The sequence below is a fragment of the Desmodus rotundus genome, chromosome 8, assembly GCF_022682495.2.
Source record: "Desmodus rotundus isolate HL8 chromosome 8, HLdesRot8A.1, whole genome shotgun sequence".
Lineage (NCBI taxonomy): Eukaryota > Metazoa > Chordata > Mammalia > Chiroptera > Phyllostomidae > Desmodus > Desmodus rotundus.
This window is the reverse complement of record NC_071394.1, coordinates 101657305-101675080: the sequence shown is the minus strand read 5'-3', so window position 1 is coordinate 101675080 and position 17776 is coordinate 101657305. Positions and strand designations below refer to the sequence as shown.

The window sequence follows — 17776 nt, the reverse complement described above, 5'->3', positions numbered from 1 at the left end:
TATTGCCTCCCAACTCCCCCTTCACTCACATACTGGCCTAGAATGTAGAAACAAATCCACCCTATAACCCCAATGGTGAGACAGTCCTTTACATTGATATCAAGCTGCAAGAAGAAATTACGTAAGAGGTCTGGATGCCTCTCTGCCCCCAAATCTCCTGGGCCCTCAGAACTCCTCCAGAACACTTTGCATGTCTCTGCTTTGTTGCTGGGCCCAGTCTCCACAGGGAGCACTCACTGCTGTCCTCAGATGGCCCACTCAACAACCTTCCTTCTCTGCAGGTGACTTTGTCCCCTCCTTAAAGTGAAACCCAAGGCCACCTAAAACATTACCCAGGCCGGATCTTCATGTGGTCATTTCACAAATGTTTATCAGAGCCTACTCTGTGTGAGCTTACACTATGCAAAGGTGGGAGATAAAAAGTGACAGCTAAGCAACCATGGTCCCTGTCTTCACAGATCTCTGTCTACTAAGATACGTTCAGGCCCTGACCCTGTGTGGCTCAGTTGGTTGGGCGTCCTCCCACAGAGCGAAAGGTCACTGGTTTGATTCTTGGTGGGCGCAAGTGCCTGGGTTGGGGGTTGCAGTTCCATCCCCTCTCGGGGAGCTTAAGAGAGGCAACGGATCAATGTTTCTCTCCCTGTCTCCCTTCCTTCCCCTCTAGTAAAATATTTTTTAAAAACAGATACACATCCAGCAAAAATTACACACAAAAAGCCCCCTGCACACCTTGAAAGGGACGAAGAATTACAGGTGCTGCAAGTCATAGGGGCCAGAATAGTTTTCCCTAAGAAATGATCCAGGGGTGTCCAACCACAGCCTGTGGGCTGCATGCAGCACAGGACGGCTCTGAATGCGGCCCAACACAAAACTGTAAATTGACTTAAAACAGTGTGAGATTTTTATTTTATTTTATTTTATTTGTGATTACGTGTCGCAATGTATTTAACTGTGGCCCAAGACAACTCTTCTTCCAGTGTGGCCCAGAGACACCAAAAGGTTGAATACCCCTGGAATCTCAACAACAAAATGGACATTACCTAAGGGAAGAGGCCAGGAGCACTGGAGAGGCCCAGAAGGGAGAAGGAGCTTGCATCATCTGCGTTTCTAAAGAAGCCAGGTAGGCAAGAACTACAACATACACGGGCCTTACGCCTCCCATAAGGGGTTTGCATCTCTAAAGAAGTAATCAGAACCCATAAAGAGGTTTCAAGAAGAAAATGCCACAATCAGAATGACCTTCCCGTTGATTTCAGCGCAGGCACAGGGTCCGTTTTTGCCCCACCAGGTTATCATCCCCAGAGTCCAGCCCAGCGCCTGCCACCGCTGGTTCTTACCAACACTGTTGGCACGGTGACTGGACGCAGCGCGGGGCTGTGTTTCTCTGGAAGGGCCTCTGCAGCGAGCGAAAAGCCGTCCGCGGGGCGGCGGGCGGGGCTGGGCTGCGGTGCGGCGAGGCGGCGGGAGGCCTGCGCTGGGCGCCCCCGGGGGACCTGAAACGCGACAAACAATCCGCGCGCTCGGTACTCGCGCTCGCCGAGCTTTAGTTTCTGCGGAGGCGGCGTCTGGTTCTCGGCGAAGGGAGAAGCCTCGGCCGCGTACGTGCCCGAGGCCGCACCGACCCTTCGCGTGGCCCAGAGCCTCACACCGCCCACTGCGTACAGGTGAGACCCGTGGCCCACGTGCCGCGCCGTGGCCCGGCCCCGGATGCCCCTGCGCGCGGCCCCGGGCGCCCCCTCTGCAGCGGGAGCGGCCGCCATCTCCGAGAGGCGGCGGGGGCGGCGGGCGCTGTAGCTGTGGGGCGGCGTCTACGCGGCCGCTTTGAGTCCGCGGAGAGGCACCGCGCCCCCCGGGGTGCGTTTCGGGCGTCTCCTAACGGCCGGGCCGTGATCAGAGGCGGGGACCTGAGGCCAGCGCGCCCCTGCCCGACCAGGCCGTGCGATCAGCCGCTCCAGCCTCCGGCCTTGTACCCCAACTGTAAAGTTAATATTGTACTTGTCGAAGTTGAATATTATTGTTGAAAAAGTGGAAAAGCACAAGGAAGGAAGCACATGAGCCGAATCCCTGCACTCCGGAGACAACCCGGGTTAGCATTAAGGTGTATTTCCCTTCTTTAACCTGTAAGCACGATCGGACTGTTTTTGCAGGACCTGGATCAGAAAGTGCTGTAACTTGGTTTCTTTCTCTTAGTACATCATGGGCATCTTCCTTCGGCTTTAAATGTTTCCCCACGTTTCTTTTTATTGACCACACTAGACTGTGCTCATATGTGCCAGGTTGACCTCTGCATCCTTCCCTGGAGTCTGGCCAGGGCTTGACCTTCAGTTTGTTGAGTGACAGGACTGATTTACTTAATGGATTCCGTCCCTGATGGTGAACAGACAGGCGGTTTTCAGTTTATAGCTGTTACGAAAGCAATTCGTTAGCACTGTTCCGTCAGGTTTCTTGAGCATCATTGCTTACAGTGACTCCTGTATAAGGCTTATAGTACCTATACATTGCAAATTGCTTCTTGGTAGAGTTATTCTCGGTTTTTTGTACCTTCACTAGCATTTGGGAATACCTGGTTCAGGGAACTTTCTAACCAACTTCGTTGTAGGTCCCAGTGGGTCGCAGGGGACAGGGGGCAAGATGTTAACACCAGTTTATTAAGGAGTGACCTGCCTTGTGGCTGGCCTTACCCAGAGCCAGAGCTTTAGCTGAAAGGGGAATTATGTGTATCTTTGTAATTTTAAAAACTGATTTAAGTTTAGCTTGGACAAACCACTGTAGTCCCCAATACAGTTAAGTCTAAGTTAATGCAAAATTCAAGCTGGGGTTAGATGAGTCGTGGAAACCTTTTAATGTTTAAGTCATATGCTGAAACATAGGTGTTGGGTGGCAAGGGAAGGGATTTTAAAAGATTATGCTGCCAGGTAGTCACTAGATACTCAAAAGCTTTCTTTAAAGACTTATAATAAAAGACTTTGAGTGAGTGACGTTGTCCTCATCAGTAAACATGAATGAAATTTGTTTTTCCATCCTTTTCATTTACAAAGTTTTGTGCTAAAATAGAAGGAATCTTTCTTCGTCATGATCATTTTATTTTTTGGTGACATGATCCTGAAAATTAAATATATGTATTAGAGTTTAAAAATGACAGTGCCTTGATTCCTTTCCTCCAGGCTTTTACACCAAGGCCTTCCCGGGCCTTCCCACACATTTGACAGGGTTAGGGTCCTTTCTCCGTGGGCCCCTTCTGTCCCTTAGTCCCTTTAGAAGACACTCCCATGGCTGTGCTGTCATCGTCTTTCCGTCTCTCTGGAGTCCCTCACTCTGAGCTTAGTGCCCAGCTCGGTGCCTGGCATATAAGTGACTGATAACTGCTATCATGGTGGATGGATTTCGAACATGACATGTGTTTATTAAGTTCAGTTTGTAAGCTAGACATCTGTGTGTGACAGTGATTTCTCACTCAAATGAGTAAGGTAGAGATCAGGGACAAGGACAGCTGTGATCACCCCTCGATTATAAGTGATACCACATTCCGAGAAACACTACAGACAGGGCACCTGGGTCTTTTGTTTTTAACAACTTCATGGATATATAATTCATATACCATATGAGTCACCCATTTAAATTGCACAATTCAAGTTTTTGGTATATCACAGTATTTTGTAAAGTGATGGCAAAATATATATGACATAAAATTTGCCACTTGAACTGTTTTTAAGTGTTAATAATTTGGTAACATTAAATACAGTCACAGTGGTGTTCAACCATCATCACTATTTCCAAAATATCTTTACACCTTAAACAGATACCCCATAAATAAATGTTGTCCATATGAATGAATGTAGAGAAAAGTTTTTAAATGTTATCTTGATTGCTAACCTCCCTTTTAATTGGTTGTGTTGGATTTTTATACCTATCTGAAAAGCCATTATAGTTAAGATAGTACCACTGCTTATCTTAGTATGATGATACTTGAAGTTCCTCATAATGGATAACTTGGCGATTCTTTCAAGTTTGAATGCTGAAATTACTCAACTATCTAGAGCCTCTAAAAGTTGTAGAGCAAAATTTGAATAATTTCCCCAAGTCCTCTCTGCCGCGAAGGATGCCTTATCCAGGTTGACATTCTGCTGTTGGGCTTACTCTATTGCTTAGTATGCTCTTTGCTTTCATAGTTGTAGGATACCCTCCACTTTCATAGGAGATACGCTAGGGCTTAAGACTAGAAAAATCTACAAATTTTTAAGGTGCTAATAAAAAAAAGGGAGTTTATTTTAGGTACAAAGTATTTTGAATATTCACCTAGTTTTCATTCTAAAATTGTTGGCTTTTCTTTGCCTTTTATAGTGCTTTTATGGATGCTAACCTCTTCCTTTAAAAACAGTTTGTGGTTTCTGGCTATTCTTAGCCAAAGAAGGTGGATGATCTCCGTTTTTTAACAAGGAGTGAGCACCCTTGGGCATCCGCAGGGAGAGGACTAGGCTGGGGTAGATCTTGGGAGCAAAAATTAGTGAGCCTGTTTTTCAGTAGGTTTGGGAGGGTTACCACCATTAATCCCCAAACTTCAAATGTGGAGGGTTTCATATGTATGTGAGTATATCTGTGCTTCTGGTCTCAGTAAAAAGAAGCTCAGTTCGCATTACAGCCCAGTTACGGTGTAGTTCATTGCACAGGAGCACTGGGCTCTAGTTTTGGCTTGGGCCTTGTAGTGACCTGAGCAAAGCACGTAACGTTCGTGGATTCATTATTGGCACTAGTAAATTAAGTGGGCTTGAGAAAACGGATAAATTAACTTTGCTGTTATAAAGCGAACTGGCATATTCTTGGCTGCTTCCTGCAAATTCAACATTTCTTTCAAGTTATCTACAATTTTTTAAATGATATATTCTACCATAATGTAGCCTTCTAAAATTAATGTAAACATTGCATTTTAAATTTGTTACTGCCTGTAACACTGATACTTCCAGAAGATGCATTCCACCCATCCTGGAGTTTTAGGTACTCTGACCCACTCACTGCCTCGTACCCGCGGGGCTTCTCCTGCCCCAATCAGGAAGCAAGGGACCCAGAGGACCTCTAGGTCTCTTGAAGCTCTGGTGTGGCCTAATCCTTAAAATAAACTGGAGTTTATTCTCTAGTTTTAGGAAATTATAAATCCATAACAGAAAAATATGACTAGCCAATTTGCATGACTTCTTTTCCTAAAAATTAGCGATTGCAATTCTATTGGATGTAAAAGCTGTTTCATCAGAAACTACATGCAGTTTAAGAAACGGATCGCAGAGTTAGAAGAACCCTTTGCAGATGTCATCTTTGTTGCTCTCAATCTTTCTTGCCTGCAATTCTGCTTTTTTCTTTCCTGGCTGCTAATTGGATTAAAGACTGTTTTGCCAACCATGGCATCTGGAGATGACAGTCCTATCTTTGAAGATGATGAAAGGTAAATGTGTTGTGTTGCAATAAAGCTAGCTTTTGAAACTTTCAAGATTGTTTTAATCATTCAGAAGAGTTACTTGTCCAGGCTCCTTTTTAAAGGACACATTTTGTAAATTTGCACAATGCATGGTTTTGCTTTTCTGTGATGTAGAACAAGGGTAGTAAACACCTGACATGAAGGTGGCCATCACTAACGTGGCATCTTTCATAGGACCGGAGGTAGGATCTCCAAATCCCAAGTTCAGCACCAAGTTCTTGGCAATCACTTCCACATGATGTAAAACCCATTTGGTATCTCTGATATAGAACACACAAAGCAGATTACAGGGAATGAAGAGTAGGATGTAGTTAAGAGAATAGCCTCTGGAGCCAGAGTCCTAAGTTTAAATCCCATCTGCCACTTACTGTCATTGTGACCTGAGACAAGCGCTAAGCCTCTCTGAGCCTCAGTTTCCTCATCTGTCAAATGGGGATAATAATAGTACCTGTCTCATGGTGAAGATTCCACGAGTTACTACCTGTAAAGCCCGTAGAACAGCGACTGGCACACAATGAGCACTCACCTGTTAGCTATGATCGTCAATGCTGTAAGGTGACTTCTCAAAGCTAAAAACCCGTATGAATGCGAAAATATTATTTATCTGTTATATTCGTATTATACATGTCATGTACGTAGGACACACATTTTATATTAAAATGTTTATATTATGTTTTAATATGTGTTCTATATTGTGTTCAAATTGGTCCAAAAATGTCTGACTAAATAGAATCCTTTACTTTTTTATACAGTTTCCTATAGTAATGATGAGTTACTGTTTTCCGTAACATATTAATTTTTATTATAGGACATTTCTTCCATGACTTCTCAGTCTCACGTTAATGAATTAGAACCTTTTTTTGGTTGTTGTTAAAATTAATTCCTAGTCATTGGTTTAAGTATGAAAATTTTGTAGAATTCTTGTCTTGGAGTGATTAGATCTGGAGCAGGAAATCCAAAATTAAATGCTGTGCTTTTGAAATGAGGGGAGGGAGAAGTCGAGACTTCTTACTGACCTTTCCCAGCATTGTTCTGTAGCCAAACTTAGAATACTTTCGTGGATAAACTGATAGATTCTTAATCCTATTACTATTAAGGTGACTTTGTTTGGAATTATCCGACTGTGTACCCTTATAGAGCAGTTTTATCTTAAAGGAGGAGTGTCTAAGAGGGAGACTATAGTTACATGTACATGTAGGATTTCTTAGGTAATATCCTTTAATATTTTGTAATTTCAGGGGGTTTACAAATCTGTTTTCATCTTGGAAGGATTGCTAGTCTTTTATTGTCTTTGGCCCATTGTAATTGCTGTTTTTATTCCCTTAGCCCTCCGCATAGCCTGGAAAAAATGACAGATCTTGTAGCTGTTTGGGACGTTGCTCTAAGTGATGGAGTCCATAAGATTGAATTTGAACACGGGACCACATCCGGCAAACGAGTAGTATATGTAGACGGGAAGGTAGGAAAAAAACATGTTACTTTGTAAATATGGTAAACAGAGGTTGATTTTGTTAATGTAGATGCTTCATATGTAAATTCAGGCTTTTCTCTTACTAAAGTGATTATCTTTATATTTTGGCTTATATCATTTTGCTGTACAAAGTGATCTAATAAGTTATAGAATTCATAGACTATAACATCTAATATTTAAACTTAAAATGCCTTTATTTTCTAAAACCTTTGCATCACAAATCAATAAAATTATATCTAACTAGCATTGTCATTTGCTCACTTTAATTATATTATTTCTAAAATTAAATATTAAGGTTTCCCCCATTCGTGCTTTTTCAGTTTTTTCTATTTTATTACTTAGGAGGAGATAAGAAAAGAATGGATGTTCAAGCTAGTGGGCAAAGAAACCTTCTGTGTTGGAGCTGCAAAGACGAAAGCAACCATAAATATAGATGCGGTCAGTGGTTTTGCTTATGAATATACCCTGGAAATTGATGGGAAGAGTCTCAAGAAGTATATGGAGAACAGATCAAAAACTACCAACACGTGGGTATTACATTTGGATGGCGAGGACTTGAGAGTTGTATTGGGTAAGTGATTGCTGTTTCTTCAGAATTTATTGGTTTTTGTGATGGCTGTTCAGTTAGTTTCCCGAACTGTCCAGACCTTTTATGGAAGCTTTGAGTAGCGAGAGCACAGTGTAGGTATATTTGTAATGTGTTTTATGTGAATAAGGTATTCATTAATCAGTTAATTTATATATAAAATGTGAGGCAGATTTTATAGTGATGGATTTCAGGATTATAACGTGGGCTTAAAAAAACAGATACCGGCATAGACATTTGTTCTTTGATGTTTCACTTTAAAAGCATGTCTAAAGGTAGTTGGAAATTTAAGATTCATCAGTAAGAAGGGAATTTTTCTCTAGGGGCAATAGGGTTAGGACTGCAGCAGATCAAAATTGTCAGAACCCAGATAAAGTGGATTAAAAAGTAAAAAGTAAAGAGCTGTTGAGCTTTAAGCTAAGTTCTGTTCCAGATTCAACATCTGTGTTCTCAGTTTCTATTGGCCCTCAAAGCTTGCGGGACAAATATCTACCAATTACTACCTTTTCTCTCTTGTGGTTTCTCCTAGTTTTCCTCTTCATGTCACTGAAGTTCAGACTGTTTAGATCAGCTCATTAATTCACTGACGTATTTACTTAGAGAATACTGAGTACCTATTAAACAGCAGCTAGTGTGCCAGGCACTGAGATATAGAGATGCAGAGACCTTGTCCATGCCTTCAAGATTCCACAGTCTAGTCAAATAAAAAGATTTTTTTAAGAATGAAAGATGTTTATCAAGTAATAAATGCATGTAGTTAGAAAAAACCCAGAAACACCTGTACACCTTATGTATCGAAGAAACGGGGTCGGTTTGTCTTGAAGAGTTTCCCGTGGTCTGGATTTTGTTGATTGCATTCCTGTGATGTTCCTCAGTCTTTAATATTTCTTGTAAACTGGTAGTTTACTCTGAAGAATGGGTCAAATGTAGGTTTGTTTTTTATTCCTGGCAAGACCACTTTATACTTCCTTGTGTCAAGAGACACAAGGTATTGTCAATTGTTAATGGCATTTGTAACCATTAACACCTAGTTCCCATATCCATTAACTCATTAGCACTTACCAAATGCGGTATTCTGATTCTATCATTTATTCATTAGGTGACATACTTTTGTGATAAGAAACTTCTTGTTATCTACTATTTAGTTACGCCAAGGTAAAATTTGTATAAGAAATTCAGGAATGCCCTGGCTGGTGTGGCTCAGTTGGTTGGAGCCCTGACCCATAAACCAAAAGGTCATGGGTTTCATTCCCAGTGGAGGGCAAATCGCTAGGTTGCAAGTTTGTCCCCAGTCGGGGCATGTATAAGAGGCAACAGAACAATATTTGTCGCTCACATGGATGTTTCTCTGTCTCTCTATCTCCCTCTCTCCCCCTTCCTCTAAAATCAATGAGCATGTCAACAGAAGGAAGGAAGGTAGAAAGGAAGGGAGGGAGGAAGGGAGAAAAGGGAAGGAAATTCAGGAACTGCTTCTTTTCCCTTTATTTATTAGTTTTCAATATATTGAATTGGCTCCTTATTTTCCTCCAAAAGGTTATCATTTAGGTTTTTTTAAAATCATTAACTCATGGATTTAAACAACTTTTAAGCATTTCAATACATTTCAGGTATTATGTTTACTGATGCTCAAAGTTTCCCCTTTCTGGCCAGTGGGATGGGTGCCCCTTAGATTGGCTCCTGGCTCCTTTTGACACATCCTTGGTTGACTTTGGCAGCTTACTTGCTATCTGGTATGACAGGATGTCCTAGGCTGATCATTTGGAACATTTTCTGCCTAAACCTGGAATCAACACATTTCTCCAAAAAGACCTGATTTTTGTTAGAGGAAAATAGTACTATTTCAAGAGCACAATATGGACATACCTTAAGGATGCACATTCACTATTTTTAGGTTCTCAGTGTATGGAGCAAGGAAATTATACAGATGAATGGATGGATGGATGGATGGACGGATGGACTTCATCTAACATCTGTATGTGCTTTCTTCCACACTGAGAATCCTTCTCAAGGATACAGAGGAGGATGCAATTAGCATATGACATAATTACTTATTTGCTTTGTGCCACATAACGTACATAGTAGTTTCCATTAACAGCACAAATACTACCACCATTAATATGATTACCAAAAAAATTTTAAACATTTTTTGCATCATTTTTCAATTCTATCTATGAACATAGAGCCATTATACACTATGTTCTGTTCCTTCCAACCCATACTTATTCTGTAAGTCATTATATTACTCCTCTATGATCATTTTGCTTGTCTGAAACTTGTTCTCTAGCACATTCCTTAGGAATATTAACAACATTGCCTGAGCTTGACATGTTGATGACATTAGTATCACTTACACTTGGAGGTCAATTTGGTTAGATATATTCTTGGCTCACATTTTCTTTCCTTAAGTGTCGTAGAGCCCTGGCCAGGTAGCTCAGTTGGTTACCCTGATACACCAAGGTTACAGGTTCAGTCTCCAATCAGGGCACATACAAAAAGCAACCAGTGAATGCATAAATAAGTGGAACAACAAAATCAATGTTTCTCTCACTCTTTCAAATCAATACATAAAAATTTAAAAAATATCTTAGGTATATTACTCTACTTTCTTCAGGCATAATCTGTTACTGTTAAAATGTCTGGTGAGCACTGGCTGGTGTGGCTTGGTTAATTGGGGGGTCCTCCTGTAAACCAGAAGGCTGCAGGTTCCATCCCTGGTCAGGGCACATACCTGGGTTGTGGGTTCGATCCCCGTGTCGGGGCTTGTATGAGAGGCAGCCAGTGGATGTTTCTCTCGCATCACTGTCTCTCTCTCATTCTCCCTCTCTCCTTTCCTCTCTCTAAAAGCAATGAAAAAGTGTCCTCTGGTGAGGATATTTTAAAAAAGGCTGATGACAGTGTGATTTTCTTTCTCTTAAAAATACTTTGTTGCCCAGGCTGGTGTGACTCAGTGGATTGAGTGCTGGCCTGCAAACCAAAATGTCACCGGTTCAATTCCCAGTCAGGGCACATGCCTGGGTGGTGGGGCAGGTCCCCAGTTGCGTGTGTGCAAAAAGTAACCAATCAGTGTTTCTCTCACACATGGATGTTTCTCTCCCTCTCTTTCTCCTTCCCTTCTCCTCTCTCTAAAAATGAATAAATAAAATCTTTTTTAAAATACCTCTTTTTTTTTTTTTTGCCTAATTTTACTAGATTATATCAGGATAATTCTTGGTTGATTTTCTCAGGTATATGGTGAATATATATTTTCAATGTATAGAATCAAATTTCTTTTTAAAGTGTTCTTGAATTATAGTTTTAGTATTAATTCTGTTTCTTTGCTTTGGTTTTCTTACCTATGGAAGTCTGTGGCGTATGTTGGATTTTTTTTTTTATCTATCTTCTAAATTTATAACTTTGTCAGTGTCTCTCATATCCTTTCTCTCTCTCCCTTCATTTTGTCTGCCTACCTTCCTTCCTTCCTCTCTCCTTCTTTTAAATGGACTTATTTTCTAGAGCAGTTATAAGCTTAAAGAAAAACTAAGCAGAAAGTACAGTTTTCCCATGTACTCTACGCACAGCCCCTCAGTTTTCCCTATTATTGACATCTTGCATTGGTGTGGTGCATTCATTACAATTAGCAAATCAATATGGATACCTTGTTATTAACTAATATCCAAGTTTATACTCGAGTTCACTCTTACATTGTACATTCTGTGGGTTTTGCCAAATATATAGTGTCATATTCCACCATTACAGTATCATACAGAATAGTTTCAGTGCCTTAAAAATCCCTTGCCCTTCCCTATTCATCCCTCTCTTCCTTCCTCTCCCAGCACCTAGCAACCCCTGATCTTTTTGCCATTTCTATAGTTTGCGTTTTGCAGAATGTCACATAGTTGGAAAACTTTCTGATATATTCCCAGAGGTGGAATCGCTAAGTCATAAGGCAGTTTCATTTTTAATTTCTTGAGGTAACTCCATACTGCTTTCCACAGTGGCTGCACCAAACTGCATTCCCACCAACAGTGCACGAGGGTTCCCTTTTCTCTGCATCCTCGCCCACACTTGTGGTTTGTTGGTTTATTGAGGACAGCCATTCTGACAGGTTGAGATGGTATCTCACTGTGGTTTTAATTTGCATTTCTCTGATGACTAGTGACATTGAGCATCTTTTCGTATGTCTATTGGCCATCTGTATGTCCTTTTGAAGAAGTGTCTATTAAGGTTCTTTGCCTATTTTTTAAGTGGATTGTTTTTTGGTGTTGAGTTTTATAAGTTCTTTATAAAATTTGGATAGTAAGCCCTTATCACAAGTATCATTGGTGAATATGTTCTTTCATTCAGTGGATTCTCTTTTCATTTTGTTGATGGTTGCCTTTGCTGTGCAAAAACTTTTTATTTTTTTACTTTTACAATTTTATTTCATTTATTTTTTAAAAGATTTTATTTATTTATTTTTAGAGAGAGGGGAAGGGAGGGAGAAAAAGAGGGAGAGAAACACCGAGCAACCCAGGCATGTGCCCTGACCAGGAATTGAACTGATGACCTTTCGGTTTGCAGGCTGGCACTCAGTCCACTGTGCCACACCAGCCGGGGCTGTGCAAAAACTTTTTAGTTTGATGTAGTCCCATTTGCTTATTTTTTCTTTTGTTTCTCTTGACTGAGGCAATATATCAGAAGGAAAATATTGCTATGAGAAATGTGCAAGATAAGATAGCCACTTTTAATAGAATCCTTCTAGTGTTTCTTCATTCAGATTGAAGCAAATATATTTTATTACTTCCTTATTACATAAAATCATCTTTATTATTGATTTATTGGTATATTCTGAAAATCCTTTCATATCAGTACATAAAGAACATTCTCATTCTTTTTTTGTAGCTGTAAATTTCAATAGTAAATAAAATAGTTTATCTAACTCATTCCGAACCGATGGGCACTTGGGCAGTTTCTGCTGTTACTGTCAGAAGCAGTACTGAATGACCTTGGTCATTCCCACGCCTCCTGGAATGTAGTGCACATCTCTCTTTAGGACCAGTTCCCAGACGTGGGAAAGTAGTGTGGCCGGGTCAAAGATTAATTGTTTGTCTTCTTAGATTTTGCCCAGTTGCCCTCCGTGATGCTTTTACCATTTTGTACCCACATACCTAGTTCCCCACAGGTTCTCAAGACAGAGCGTGGTGTTGGATTTTGGGATTTTGGGTATTCTGCTAGGTGAAAAGTAGTATTTCAGTGTTACTTCCATGTGCCTTTCCCAAAACTGAGTGAGGGCGAGCACCTTTGCATGTGTTTAAGGCCCTTTCGAGTTTCTTTTCCAGTAACACCTGTTCGTGTTCCTTGCCCCCTTTGGGGGGATTGTTGGTCTCTTCCTCCTTGATTGCGAGGGAGGGGTCCTTATGTTACTAAGTTGAGCCCGCTGTCTGTGTTGTGAGTTTTGAGTACTTTTCCCAGGTTGTCATTTCTTGCATGACTTGACTTATGTGTGTGCATGTTTCTGTTTATGCAGAAAACTGTCCTACTTTTATGTAGTCAAACTTATGCCATGTTTCTTTTATGGCCTCTGGTTAGTGGTGCTCCTCAGAGGCATGTTAATAATAGCTATTACAGAAATGTGGGTACTTGCACACGTGCGGTAGGCACACTAAGGGAAATTCCAATCTCACCACCACCATGGTTTATTTTAGCGCGATGTGATCTGGTCATGTGTTGGGACAGGCTGGGTTTCCCTGAAATGGTGGCTGCAAGTGCTTCCTACTCGGGCTGCCACAGGGGCGTCCCTGCCCATATCTCCTGCGCCCCTCTCCCTCTAGCCCAGCTCAAAGTCCTTTCTCCACTCTCAAAGTGAGGCTCCCATCTCCAGGTATGGGGAGAAAGGAATCCCCTTAAGACCATGTTCCAGAGTGGATGGCCTGTCTGTATCACGCCAGACTGGTACCTCGGCCTCGACCCCCTGGACTCCTTGTGCACACACAGGTTGTGCATAGCTCTAGTCTTCATCATTCCCAAAGCTCATCTCCTCGTTGCTTGTTGAGTGCTGTTTTCTCCCCTGCCACTCGCCACCGACATTAATAAGTGGGTCTGGGGAATCCTGTCTCCAAAATGCATGTACGTTTGTGCACGCGGGCACACACACACACACACACACACACACACACACCCCTCCTGGAGTGAGCTGTGGCAGCCTAACCAACGCCCGGGTGACTCATGGCAGCAGTTGGCTCTGTTGTGTTAGCACTGTACTCGGCACAGTCTACCAGGCATCCCTATATTTTTTTTCTTTTTCCCAAAAATGAAGAGATTGCTTCGCTATCTAGTAAGGAATTTCAGGCTCAATTTCTAACCCTGACATGCTGCTCTCTATCCGACGCGAACCCTGTGGGTGGTCTTCTTGTGCCATCATCCAGCTGGGCCTGTGTGAGAGGCGGAGGGTGGTCAGCTAGTCACTGATGTTAAAGGACGTTCTGTGTGGGAAAGTCCCTCCTCGTAGTGGTTTGTATGATCCTCCCTCAAAGACTGTGCTGCAGTATTTCTTTTGTTTGAGTCTTCATCAGTTTGTATTGGGACTAGGATTTTCTCTTAAAAGTTTGTTTTGTTTCATTTTGATTTTGTGAACAAAGAATAATCAGTTTCTTCAAATTTAGAAGAATTTGAAAGCTATGAAAAGTTAATGGACTTTTAGGAATCCAATGTATTACACCTTTCTAAAAATAATACAGAGTTAACTTTATCTTTAAATCATAGATTATAATTTTTTTAATTTGTGACTTTTACAGAAAAAGACACCATGGATGTCTGGTGCAACGGTAAAAAAATGGAGACGGCGGTAAGCGGACCTTTTGATTACTCTCCGCGCTGTGTGTGTGAGTTACTGTTGAAATGCTGCTATGTTTTCTAATTACAAAGATTTTATAATTTGCCACCGTCCTTAGTTGAAAACAAAAGAGATGAATGACTCTAGACTCCAAAATCTTAAAACCTTTCCCAGAAGGTGCCTGGGCAGCAAGCGTTTGGAAACAATTTAAGTCATAAACCTGCACCAACCTCACCCTCCACCTTCCTGTTCCTGGACCGGGCTCTATCCTAAAAAAGAATTCCCACATTAGAAGAGTTTTCCCCTGCAAAATTGCGCCTCCCTGAAGTGGTGCTTTATACCACTGCTTCTCAAACATGCGTGCATAGAAACCACTTAGGATCTTGTTAAAATGCAAATTTTATTATTTCCCCAGGTGATGCCAGTGCTGCTGATCCACAGGTCACACTTTGAATAGAAGGCGTTTTTTGTTTTTTTTTTTATGCCATATTCTCAAAACAGATGGTACTTTCCTAAAAGCAAAGTTTTTGAAAAAGAAGTGGTGCACACAATGTCAGATGACAACACAAAGGCAGACAGGAAAGGGCACTGTCACAACCCCCAGCAGGCAAGTGGAGTTTGGAGACTGGCTGTGCCAAGAGGCTACCCACTCATTGTGGCCAAGCAGGATGAGGCCCCCACCTAAACCCCAGTGTGTCTGGCTTTTGCTGTCAGCTGCTTGCGCTGTCAATGCTGTGGGTGGGTTGAACATAGGAGTGAATTTCAAGCTGGCATGAAATAATAGTGGTGTAGTACATACAACACAGGGAGAGAGTGGAAGCAGAGGAGACTATCTTGGAGAGCAGGGAGTGTGGGACCAGGAGCTGAAATCACTGGGTGGAAATTCCCCTCTGTTATGGGGGCAGCTGGCAAGCAGGGGGTACCTGCCCTTCATGCTGGTGCACCAGGGCTACAGAATGAGATGGCCTCTTCTCTAGTCACATTTGTAGCAAGTTGCACAATTGTAGCTGCTGCCATTAGCTCCTCTATTTAACGTAGGTACAAGGAGGTGAGAAGACGAACTTATTCAGACTACGTAGAACCTGCCGGGTCTTGTAGCTGTCTGCTTCTGAGGAAGTACCCAAGCCAGAATTCTAAAGTTACAAAGATGAATGCTCTTCTTTTTCTTAATTGTATTAGTTCTTGAAGGGAAACTGAACCAGGATTAAGCAAAATTGATCCTCAGAGCCTGAGCTACTCTCCAAGTTCAATCTACTGAGTAAGACTTCTTTTATGCAGAGGCTTAGATAGCTCATCAGTGTTTTACGACTGCTTTTGGAACAGCTCTGGTTACCATTAATATGGATTGAGTACCTACTGTCTCCAACACCACCTCTAATGGTCCCTTCTGGTCTTACTTTCCGACCCTAGAATTCTCTGCATGGAGAATAAGCAGTTTTGAATCACATTCCCTCCCATCCTCAAGGAATTCTCCAGTGCAAATGTGAAGAGAACATAGTTTTATGATATTAAGAATGTGGTTGTAAATAAGAAGCTGAAAATAATGTTAACCCATGATGGCCATTTCTCAATAATTGACCAGAAACCACAAGTGTGTGGATAATAGCCCCTTATGACTCAGTTGTCTCCTCATTGTTAAGTACAGCCTAGTTTGCAGGGCGATTTCGGCAGCTCTGTGTCTGGCAGCCTCCGTGGTACTATGCACACCCGCTCTTGCTGCCTGTGAGTTACAGCTTATTTTCCCCTCTTCCTTTTTATCTGCAAGTTTCATGACCAAGGTTATGTATCTGTCAAATTGCCAAGAAGCTACTTAGAGGGACTGTATTGCTCAACTATTGCCCTGCCCTCTAAATTGATCTTTACAGAAGCACAACGTAAAGGCATTTTTCAAGGCTCAAAATAAGAGAACAGTGCGCTCAAGGCCCAGACCCGGCCCTTTTAGAGGGGTTCAGTACACCTCCCATAAAGACCCATTGGCCAAATTCCTCTCAAGAGCTAGGAAAATGCTTCTCTCCCTGATGTATCCTGTGCTTTCTTTGGGTAATTAATGTTAGCTACAGGACCTTTCTCAGTCTGCTTCGGCTGCCGGGAATCTCACAGCCAGGTTTTGAGGCTGGCTGGGGTTTCTTTGCTTTCTGGCTCTTTCATTTCAATCTTCTAATCCTCCTTTTCATCCTTCCTTCTCTATACTACTTGGCCCCCATCTTTTGACTCCAGATCAGTAGTACCCTTCAGTCTAGATTTAGTCGTGTTTGATTTTATGTTATCTGTGTATTTTACTGTAAAGCCACTTTACATTCTGAGGAATCAGGTTTTCAGAGTGGTTAAGAACACTCCATCCCTTACTGACTAGTAAGCAAGTTATTAACCATTCCATGCCTGAAGTTCCTCTTCATTTACTTCTCTGGGGTTATCGTGAAGATGCAATGAAATGATGCATGTAAACTGTTCTTGGTATAAAACAAGTAACTGATGTTTCCTATTATGTTTTACTTTTGAAAATACCCTGTCTGCGCAGTACGTGGTATAGACACAGAGCCGTGAGGTGCGTGTTTGTTTTTTCTCTCTGAAACAAGATTCTTACACTGTAGGAAGTACAAATAAGAAACTTTCAATCCGTAGCAGAAGATAAAGGCATCTGGATAGTTTTGCAAAGCTTAACATTTAACTAATATGTACAACTAATTATGCCACCCTTCTAGATGGTATTAATGCCCTGGACAAAGATTAATGTTTCTGAGCACTAACTCATCCTTCTTTTGTTGGCCCAGGGCGAGTTTGTAGATGATGGGACGGAAACTCACTTCAGTATTGGGAGCCACGACTGTTACATAAAGGCTGTCAGTAGTGGAAAGCGGAAAGAAGGGATTATTCATACTCTCATTGTGGATAATAGAGAAATCCCGGAGACTTCTTGAATGACTTCATGTTATTGAAAATATTAAGAAGTGACGATCAGGACTTTTAAATACTGTGGTAAATAAATATGTTCAACGTGTACTTCTCAGTACATGTAGTCTGCCATGTTTATGGTTTGGGGTTTTTTTTGTTGTTACTTGAAACTGTAATGTTCCAAGGGTCAGAGGAAAAAATTATGTACAATTGAAAAACCTGCCATTTATTTTGTAAATAATGTAAAAATGTTTCAAAGCCAAATGAAACATAAGATATGGACCAAAATCATTAATGTTTTACAAAAGGAACTTTTACTATAATAAACACTATAAAAATTGGTGCTGCTTGATTAGTGTCTCTAAAAATGGGTGTTTTCATATATTTCTAACTTCTACAGAAGGCTGTCTCTTTAGTTCAAAGCACTTGGTACATAAGGATATAATTATTAGTTTAATTGGAGAAAATGAGAAACATTTTCTATCTGGAAACTTAATATTAAGAAAATGTCGAATAGTGTCACATTTACAGGGGTTGGCAAAAGGAGGTTTACAGTTTTGGGTACACAAA

The 17776-nt window shown here is 41.4% G+C and overlaps 2 protein-coding genes across 6 annotated transcripts in view; one reads left to right on the top strand and one right to left on the bottom strand.

Moving 5' to 3' along the window:
* The window catches only part of CEP70 (centrosomal protein 70), a 65007-nt gene extending 63532 nt beyond the window's left edge, over positions 1-1475 (bottom strand). Inside the window, exon 1 of the mRNA XM_024566157.4 lies at positions 1338-1475. The gene's annotated coding sequence lies outside the window, so the exon portion shown is untranslated. The remainder of the gene's footprint in view (positions 1-1337) is intronic.
* Positions 1476-1537: 62 nt separating this feature from the next.
* FAIM (Fas apoptotic inhibitory molecule) lies at positions 1538-17547 on the top strand. 5 transcript variants are annotated; one of them, XM_045200079.2, is made up of 6 exons: positions 1605-1664; positions 5376-5434; positions 6794-6926; positions 7281-7509; positions 14277-14326; positions 17086-17547. In XM_045200079.2, exons 2-6 carry the CDS (start codon positions 5391-5393, stop codon positions 17230-17232), a joined length of 603 nt encoding a protein of 200 aa, XP_045056014.1. In that variant the 5' UTR covers positions 1605-1664; positions 5376-5390; the 3' UTR covers positions 17233-17547. The 5 variants fall into 5 exon arrangements, with proteins under 5 accessions (XP_024421969.1, XP_045056014.1, XP_024421968.1 ...); XM_024566201.3 differs by lacking the exon at positions 5376-5434 and having other exon boundaries at positions 1538-1664; XM_024566200.3 differs by lacking the exons at positions 1605-1664; positions 5376-5434 and adding an exon at positions 1767-2086.
* Positions 17548-17776: the final 229 nt, after the last annotated feature.

Bases quoted from the DNA above. Each gene is read 5' to 3' on its own strand.
- FAIM (XM_024566199.3), top strand. From the start codon at position 2,052: ATGAGCCGAATCCCTGCACTCCGGAGACAACCCGGGTTAGCATTAAG. The intron at 6,927-7,280 runs GTAGGAAAAAAA...TTTATTACTTAG, and splicing joins TAGTATATGTAGACGGGAAG to GAGGAGATAAGAAAAGAATG. The intron at 7,510-14,276 runs GTAAGTGATTGC...TGACTTTTACAG, and splicing joins GGACTTGAGAGTTGTATTGG to AAAAAGACACCATGGATGTC.